At 39.1% G+C, this 9556-nt stretch overlaps 1 protein-coding gene across 1 annotated transcript; it reads right to left on the reverse strand.

Moving 5' to 3' along the window:
• Positions 1-4777: 4777 nt before the first annotated feature.
• LOC145592000 (uncharacterized) lies at positions 4778-6867 on the reverse strand. The gene is made up of 2 exons (XM_081648470.1): positions 5250-6867; positions 4778-5196 (listed from the first exon to the last, which is right to left on the reverse strand). Exons 1-2 carry the CDS (start codon positions 6865-6867, stop codon positions 4778-4780), a joined length of 2037 nt encoding a protein of 678 aa, XP_081504596.1.
• Between the last annotated feature and the right edge of the window lie 2689 nt (positions 6868-9556).

Consider the following 9556-nt stretch of genomic DNA (forward strand, 5'->3'; position numbering starts at 1 on the left):
TTTAAGGTTGGGCTTAGCTAACTCCTAAGAATTAGACCATTTTCGGTGCTCGGGTTGCAGGTGGACTTCGTTGGAGGTCCTCGTGTGAGCGGGGCTAAGAGCTTTCGAAGTAAGAGTTCAATTAGTGAGCGAAGCACACGCCAAAGATATTAATCTCTTTCTTAATCTTGTTGTTTAAGTTAATTATGCTTTGTGGTTATAATTATTGTGAGTGTGATCTTGGCTCGGGTTTCCTTCCGCGGTGGGTCGGACTCATCGAACCCCAACAACCATTAGCATCAACTTGAGCATGTACCTCATCATCATGAACAATAGGGGAAACAGAGTTGAAATCATTTGTTCTAGGTTCACTAATGGGATCGTGTGACAAATCATGGGAATTCATGCTAATATTAGAAGAATCAACACATTGCACATCAACATTAGAATCATGATTACCCCTATTATAGACATCCCTAGCAAACCAAACATAAAAATCCCAAGAATCATCTACTGACAATGCTCTAAATTCACCATTATGCATGCTTTCAAATTCATCCCTAGTTTGCTCATTCAAACAAAAATAACAAATCTTACAAGCCTCCTAAAGACTACAACAATTATAGTTTAAAAACCCTAGAAGTCAATGGAAGTAGACATTAAAAGACTCACTATCATATTGAGGAAAAGAAAAACATGCCCTTTTTTTTACACAAAACAAACAAAAATCAAATGAAAGAAAGGTATATACAAAGACCTAGACTCAAGCAATCAAAAACACTCAAACATAGACACCGTTCCCCGGCAATGGCGCCATTTTGACGTAGGGAAAAGTAGGTCGTTATCTAATCTTCCCTAGAGCCAAACAAATTTATAATCACTAAAAAAAAACTAAATACGAGTATAGGGGTAAGTCAAGGGTCGAACCACTAGGAACGGATATGTTCAAGTATTTCCAACCTATGCCTAAGCTAGGTCGAAGTCAAGGGTAAAGAAATAACACTAAACAACTACTAAACAAGTAAACAAACAAATGAAACACTAGGGAATGGGGATCAACAAGTAATCATGACAATTGCAACAACTAGGGAAGAACATGCCAATTAATGGCTGTAAAGACTAATGATAAGAGCTATCAATTGGAATTAAAGAGCTATCTCCTATAAGTCAAGCTAGGGTTCACTATGAATGACTAACAAGGAGAATCACAATCCAAACCAATCGATAATTGCAATTCCTAAATTAATGGGTCGTGTCATTAGCAATCGCAATGCAATCTAGCATAATTCTCAAGGCCTAATCAAACTACACACATGCAAACATTCATTAATCACTTTAATCTCAATAATCAATCAACAAAATTCCCAAATTAATCACAATCAATCAATCATACAAGTGTCTCCCAATTCTTAGCCAAACAACTACTCAAGAATCATCATCTAATCAACAAGCAACTAAAGAAGTCAATAATCAACAAAATATGGAGAACAATTACACTAATCAAGAATCAAACATTACCATCAAATCAAACAAACTTGAAATTAAACAAAAATGAGATAAAGTTAGAAATCCTCATTGATTGATTATGGAGATCTTCAATACAATTGTCACCTTGAATCTTCAATCTCTCAAATCCCCAATGAAATTCCTTACTTTCTCTCTCTAAATCTAATCCTAAACAAACCCTAGAACTAGTGAGAGAAACTCTCAACCAAAGCTAAAAAAATAGAGAAATTCTAAGCTAGTCTAAAGTTTTCAAAAATAGAAAAGTCTCAAGTATATATAGCAAAGAAAAACAAAAGGGACGGAGAGCCACGGTGCGCAAGGGCAACAGGCCCATGCGCGCGCACAGAGCGGCATGCGCGCGCACACAGGGGGGTCTTCGCGCGCACACCCCTGCTGCAAGCATGTGGCGCGGCTCCTCTCGTTGATAGCTCGTGGCATCTTTCCGTGAAGCTTCGATCCTAGCGCTCTCATGCATCCCTATAGTCGACGCTCTCATGTGATGCTCGCGAGGAGGGCAGCCTTGAAAACTTCATTTTTGCGCGTTCATGACCAAGGAATGCGATGATGGTGATGCACTAGAGCGCTAATGCTAAGAATAGGAGCTTGGTTCATATCTTGAACTCTAGCCAACCGAATGATATGAGGTCTTGTCTCGAGCATCCAAAAGACTTGGAGAACCTTCCAAAGTAGATCCCGAGACCCGAACGAAGCCTACAAAGAAAGAAACAAGAGCATGTAAAAAGGTGTTGTACCCGGTTTTTAGTGGACAAAGATGAGTCTATAAAGGTTCCACTTAAGTGTCTGATAAGACTAATAAACAAAACTTAGAGTCGCCACCTTATTTTTCCGAATAAGGACGGATTTTAAAACAGTTAATTTTAAGAAATAAAATTAAAAGAAATCAACTGTTAACTCCATAAAGATAAATAAGGCACAGGGTTCAGGGTTTAGGTTAAGAGAATTGAACGTCTGAAATTCGTCTTCCCTTCCGTTCAAAGGAACGGGCTCTTACTATTGCGTTGTTAAAAATCAAGTTTTAAGACATGTTAATCACAAAAAAAAATGATATAATAATTAATATAAGGTAGGTTTGAGCACCAAAGTTACACTACGTACCGATCATAGTGAGATTTTGAATTCACTCACAGATCAAAATCTTCGTAGTTCGGACTGATGCCATGTTTTAAGTAACCAATTCCTTGCTTCTACAAAGAAAATTTCTAACCCAGGGAGAATTCTCTCTTTATCCAAGTCACACCAAGGTTTAGGAAACTCATAAAATAGCTCAGTGTCGTTTTGTAACACAAATTGCCCATTCAAAGTGAGAAACTTCCTTTTCATAACATTAGAATTCATTTGTTCATCGAAACCCAAGCCATGACGATTTTGCTTATCAATTATTGGGATTGGTGCCTCATGCCTTCGCCATTCCGTCCTAAACCAGTTCCTAGAACATAACCCATTTTCAACATTAATTGAAGTCCTCTGGTAAGTGTTTGTGGTATTGGATCTTGGATTTCTTGAATGGAATCCGGGGGTAGAGTAGATTTTCGAGTTTGGTTAGTCATAGGTTGGCGAAGGATACCTAAACATGACATACTTGAGATTAGGATTTCCTTCCTTTTAAAAAAAAAAGTAAATGATAATTGTAAAAATGCATGCAAGAACAAAGAAATCTGTTAAGTTAGATAAGTTAGCAAGGTGTTTATTCCAAAAATCTTTTAATTATTTCGGGTCGTGCCATAAGGCTGCGTACATATCTCCAGATAGATTTTGTATTTTCTCTTTTTTTTCGATAATCAAACCTGTCGTAGTTCATAATGGAAGAAAAAAAGATTTTTTTTTTTGAAACAGTTGCACTCGATCAGAGTTGCCTACGTACCCCAATAACAATGTGTGTGCAAGTACAATTTTGTGTATGATCATGAAATAGTGCTTTGGGGGATCAAGCTGTACGTAGTTCTTTGTACCAAAAGAAAATATAAAGAGAAAGAAAAAAATGCTTGGTTTACAAAGTTCATACTACCCCTCTCATTCATCATTCTTGATGAAGGGGAAGATAGAGATCACCATGTTGTTGCGAATTCCTCCTTCTCCATGTAGAGATTCCTTAGGCTTCAGGATTTTCAACAGTCTTTCTCGTAGTCTTGTTGAGATATCTTTTTCGAATAGTGATGAGCAATCAAAAGAGTAGGATCGTCTTCGCGTGTCAATATGGAAAGGGCATTTATGGACACTTTCTGATTCGGGCAGGAAATTCTATTTGTGCGCTTTATACACCAACGGAGGGCGTGACATTCGTTAGTATCATGGCCATGTAACTGATGATAGTGACAATATTTGTTGAGATTTGGCCCAACAGGATCAGTTCCTGCCCGACGAGGTAGTGGCTTGATAAGACCTTCTTCAAGCAGTTGAAGGAACAAATCAGCTTGAGAGGCCTGTGGCTGTGATGGGTTTGCCTCTGGTACGTTAGACTTAGGATAGGCTGGAGTGATGATCCCACGATCAATGAGATCCCAGATTGCAAACTTAAGGTCATAAAAAGTATCTGTTCTATGCCTATATTGATGACAATAACTGCAATATTGTCTCATATCGGTTCCATGTGGTGGTAATGAATACACATAGCTATTTTCCCAAAGAATATCTTTTTTGCTCAAACGATCGTACACCACACTCAATGGTTCGTCGATTCGAGTGAATATCCTCCTGTTAGCTCTTTCACCTTGAGGGTACACCTTAGGCCTTCTTTCCTGTAGTCGATAATCATCAATTTCGTAACCATGTCTCTCCATGTGCGAGACGTCGGCGTATTTGATGGAGACCATATGACGATAATAAAAATCATTTAACCTCCTTAGTAATATCAACATGAACTCCCAATTAGTAATGGGAAAACAAAGTTAAGCCCGAATGTAAGAACATCTTGAAAAGAGATGTAAAAATGATTCCCGATCACTTTGCTCCATATTCACTAGCTTCAATTTTTCAGTGTCAGTCTGTCAAAATTCAAATGCTCAATCACTGAATACTTGAGTTATTTCTCCCCAAGAACCTTTACTTGTTGCCCCTGAGGTATAATACCAGGATAACACAGGTCTACCCAGACTTCTATTGAACAACATAGGAAAATGTTCTTTTGGAACATTTAAAGGATATAAGGTGTTCACAAAGTTGTATAAATGGAGGATGGGATCTCCCAACCCATTGAACTTCTCGAACTAGGGGAGATTAAGATAACGATCTACATGTCTGTAGTTAGGGAAAAGAATCAACTCCTCCGGGTATACTAACCTTCTATAACACAAGACATCGAAATCCAAATCAAAATCCTTGACCCTAGACCTTTTCCAAGATCCCTCATCATGACCCTGTCTAAAAGAATTACTTGTCCAAGATTCTCCTCTAAACATGGGTCGTTGTCTTTTGGAGTTTTAGGCTCTTCTTCTGCCTCGTCTTCATTGGACCAATTTGTTCCACCCCTAACTTCTTGAGGATTAACCTTAGAGTTATTGTCATCCTCTTGGAGCCCTTCTTCTGGATCTTCCTCATTTTCTTCTTCTTCCGGATCGTCCTCAGTTTCTTCATCTTCCTCTAAGTCCTCTTCCGGAACTTCCTCGATTTCTTCTTCTTCCTTCCATGAGCCAATTGAATCAGATCCAATATTATGAATAGTGAATCCGTGTAATTGACTGCCCTCTTCATCATCTAAGTGGAGCACCGATTTTCAACACTAGAAACATTCATAACTTCTAGATTACCCACAAGTGTTACTACACCATGATCCGTGAGCAACTTCACCTTTTGGTGTAAGGTAGAGGCTACCGCCCTGTTCTCATGAAGCCAAGGTCTTCCGAGCAAAAGGTTAAAGCATGCTTCAATATCAATTACCACAAATTCAACATTTCTAGCCACTGGCCCATATTCCAAAAGTAACTCAATTAACCCCAAAACATCTCTTTTGGCATTGTCATAAGCCCTAACAACCTGGTTTGAAGGTGTCAAATCTCCTTTTTGATAACTAAGCATTGTCATATCTCGATACGGGCATACATTGATGGCAGAACCATTGTCAATAAGTACCCGAGGTATTGTCCACCCATGGAATTTCACAGTTATATGCAAAGAGTTATTATGGTTGACCCTTTCTGGAAGATCATTGTCGGTAAACATTAAAGTGCGGTCGGCTCCATGAATAAGTCCTACCATCTGATTCGGTGTTATGGATGGATCAATTGAAACTTCATTGAGATGTCTCAAAACAGCAACCCGATGAGGTTGTGAATGAGTCAATAACTTCCATATAGAAACATTTGCATTAACCTCCTTCATGCGCCTAATTGCATCATCTTCTTCCTTATTCTCCTTTGTTAATTCCTTGTCTTTTTCTTTCCTTCTCAAGGCTTCCACAAGGTTCTCATCTTCAAGATATGAGGGTTTAAAGTGACGACCTGCGCGAGTCAAATGATCCACATGTAGATCTTCATCATCACTAAGATCGTCAAGGTAAATAGGACATTGAAGATTACTAGGGGTATTAAGGTGTGCCCCAGCATTTTTCTTAACAATTGACAACAACGAGAAAACCTCCTCTTCATCATCTATTAAGCAAAATGCCCCATTATAACCCATAGTGGCGCAGACATCAAAGAACGGATCCTTATTAAGGGTTACACCGGAACCCTTGCATGGCACAAGCTTAACCTTTTGCTGAGTGGAGTGATCATACACAACACACTTATAATTCTCGGATAATGGCAACTCATACATTCGAGGGGCATTTCGAACCATTAATAATGTTAGATCAATCTGGTTACTAGAAGTGGAGATGGTGTTTATAGAGACAGGAGGCTTATGATTGGGAAGAGGATTATTAGTGATGCTTGGTTGTGTATTTTTAAATTTATCAGAGGATGCCCCAACTGAAAGCCTTCCTCCATCTACTAGATCTTGAATACGGTGCTTGAATGCTGTGCAATTTTCAATGTCATTCCCAGGCCCTTGATGGAATTCACAGTGTTGGTTTGGGTTGTAACTGGGAAGAGGGTTTCTTGGGGGTGGCCTTGGGTTCAAAGGTTGAACAAGGTTGGCCTTTTTTAGTTTGGAGAAAGCTTGAACGTAGGTCATGTTTAAAGGAGAAAAATTTCTCTGTGGCCTGAGTTGGAATGCTGGAGCGGCACCAATATTATGTATCAAGTTTGTTGGTTTTGAAGTTATTGAGTCATTGTTATTGGTTTTCCTGCTGCCCCCAAACTTAGGATTGTAAGAAGTGTTACTACTGCTCCCTTCATCCTTGATATCTCCCTTTTTAATGGCATCCTCCACCAAGGTTCCGGTTGATATGAGAGCCTTGAATGACGGAAAATACTGGAAAGCCATTCATCCTTGATAGACGGGAAGAAGAGTCTTCACAATCATCTGTAATTGTTCTTCTTTGTTTGGCCTAATTACCATCTTTGCAGCCTTATTTCTCCACCTAGTGATCAAGGCAGAAAACGTTTCATTATGATTTTAGGCAGTTGTCTCCAAATCCCTCTTTGTTACATCGATCTCTTCTTTATATCTGTATTAGCTAGAAAATTCTCGCACAATATCAGCCCACGAAGTTTTCTTTGAATTTTCCAGATTAAGAAACCAATGAGCGGCAGCCCCATCTAAATATTGTTGAAACAATTGTGCCATTAAAGGTTCATCAACACCCCAAGGACTCATAACCCCTACGTATAGCTTCAAGAAATTAGTGGGACTTCCTATACCAACGAATTTCGTTAGATTCGGCATCTTAAACCCAGATGGCAGTCGTGCTTTCCGAAATAAGGTGAGACCATGAATATCCAACCAAGGTTCCGCTTTAGTCAAACCCTTTAGTACTTCCTTGAGCCTGAGAATATCTTCTTCAATCTTGGTAGGAGCTTATGGAGAAGCTACCTTTGAATCATGTTGAGGAGGAGGAGCACTAGCACTCTGTCTTAATAAACTCTGTATTGTTTGTTCCATGGTATCTTGACGATCAAGGATAGCTCGCATCATTCTTCGAAAATCATTAGATGGATCAGGGTTTAGTGAACTTTCATGACCAGGAATCTTAGACATTTCACGTGGTGGCGGAGAATGAATTTCCCTTGGCGTCGAACAACCCGATGAGAAGGCTACTGAATCAGATTGTAAATTGTGAGAAGAGGTTTGACGGATAAGCCTAGATCCTGTGCGGGTCCAGGTAGATTTCCTGGGGTAAAAAAACAGAACATTATAAAAAAAACTTCTTCAACAAGCTAAAAAAAAAGTAAATAAAAGATTTTTAAAAGAAATGAACACCCCTTTTTTTTTAAAAAAAAAAAAAAGAATTTTTTTTTCAAAAATAACTTGGACCTTACTACGAAGATTCCTTGTGTGTTGAACACACCATTGGTTCTCGGCTTCTAAAAAACTAAAACTTGAATAAGGATTATTCACCCAAACTTCTTCTCTCCCTAAAATCTCAAGTGTTTTCTTTTGAGATTTTGCTCAAATTTGAGTTATGGATCCCAATGCCTCACGTGTTAGAGATTTAATTCACTTCTTCTCTGACACTTTGCGCTCTTCCCTCCAAGAATTACGAGAGAGAGAACGCAACAAGATTCTTAGTTCAATACAGCCAGAAGATCATCCATCTCAATTTTCTAGGGAGAACCTCTCTCTCCCTTATGTTCCAAATTCTACAGCTATCCCACCTTCCGTTCCTCTAGTGAAACTTGCACTAGTGACTGGCCCACCCTAGGTATTCGAGATAAATAGCTCTCTAGAGTCAATCTTCTTATTTGTGGCAGATACAATGGTGTTAGCCCTGTTTGTGTTCCTACGTTTCTATAAGTCAACAAAACCTCCCTTTTGCTAGTCAACTCGTAGAGAGTTCAAACCTACCATCACATTTCCCTTTTAATCTTCCTGTGTACTCGTCTCTCAAGTTATTGTTTTGGGATACTCGTGGGTACTGTACGAGTCAAATATTACATAATATCTCCATATTAAACAAAACCTATCTCCCTACTTGTTTGGTTTTACTCATCTCTAATTTGTCAATAGGCAAGGAGATCTCTGAAAACATAAAGTAACAAAGTCTTGTATTCTTGCAGGGCATAATTCTCTCCCATCAACTCTATTCCTATGGAGTGACACATGTTTCTTTTCACTCACTCGATTGTCTGAAGGATCAATAGCCATATCGGCTTATAATACCCCTCGCAGTATTTATTCTAGGACTTCCTCACGCCAAGGGAGAGGCTCGCCTCAAAGCTCTGTCAATCATCCTTGGCTGGGTATATTAGATTTCACAACTTATAATCATTTAACAATGATGATGGGTGGTCCTTCAAACTATCGAGAATTTAAGGAGAATTTTCTTAAGAAACTACCTCCGTGTCATAGGCGTTACGTATCTCATCTCCTTGAGACCTTATGGTCAATAGGTCAAAGGGGTCTGTTCATAATAATAGATAGATTAACTATGGCATTGTCAACTACTTCTTGGTCACAGGGAGATCCCCATACTATGTCTCTAGTCGCTTTATCAGATGGCTCAGATGGATGTAGAGGTGGGTATATATTGCGAGAGCCTGGGCATGTTTGGAAGTTTGGTTTTGGTTCAAGACTCAGAGGGCCCAGTTTTTCCTTTTTCTCGCTTTGCTTAATGCAAAATGGGTTGCAAAAGGCTCTCTCTCTAGAGGTGAAACAATTAGAAGTAGTGATGGATGTTAATCGCTTCATCTCATCTCTGAATAGGCTTGATGTCTACCCAACAAATGCCGAGCAAAAGTTGTGTGACATACTACACCTAATGTGCTCTCGTGGTTGGGAAGTTAGTATTCCACATTCCCCTCAAGACATGCTTCAAGGAGTCTTCCTTATGGTTGATCATTGCCAAGGGTTTACTTGGGGTCAAACAAAGGTGTTTGAAGCTCCACCGTCTCCCGAGATTCAGTTAGGGCCTTTTTGACCTTTGTATTATGTATTTTTTTTATTCACTGTTATGGTTGTATCACTATAAAAATATGAATTAATGTTCTTTTCCGTCTATTTTCCACCTCATGAT

The sequence above is a fragment of the Chenopodium album genome, chromosome 18 (assembly GCF_948465745.1).
Source record: "Chenopodium album chromosome 18, dcCheAlbu1.1, whole genome shotgun sequence".
NCBI classification, from domain to species: Eukaryota; Viridiplantae; Streptophyta; class Magnoliopsida; order Caryophyllales; family Amaranthaceae; genus Chenopodium; species Chenopodium album.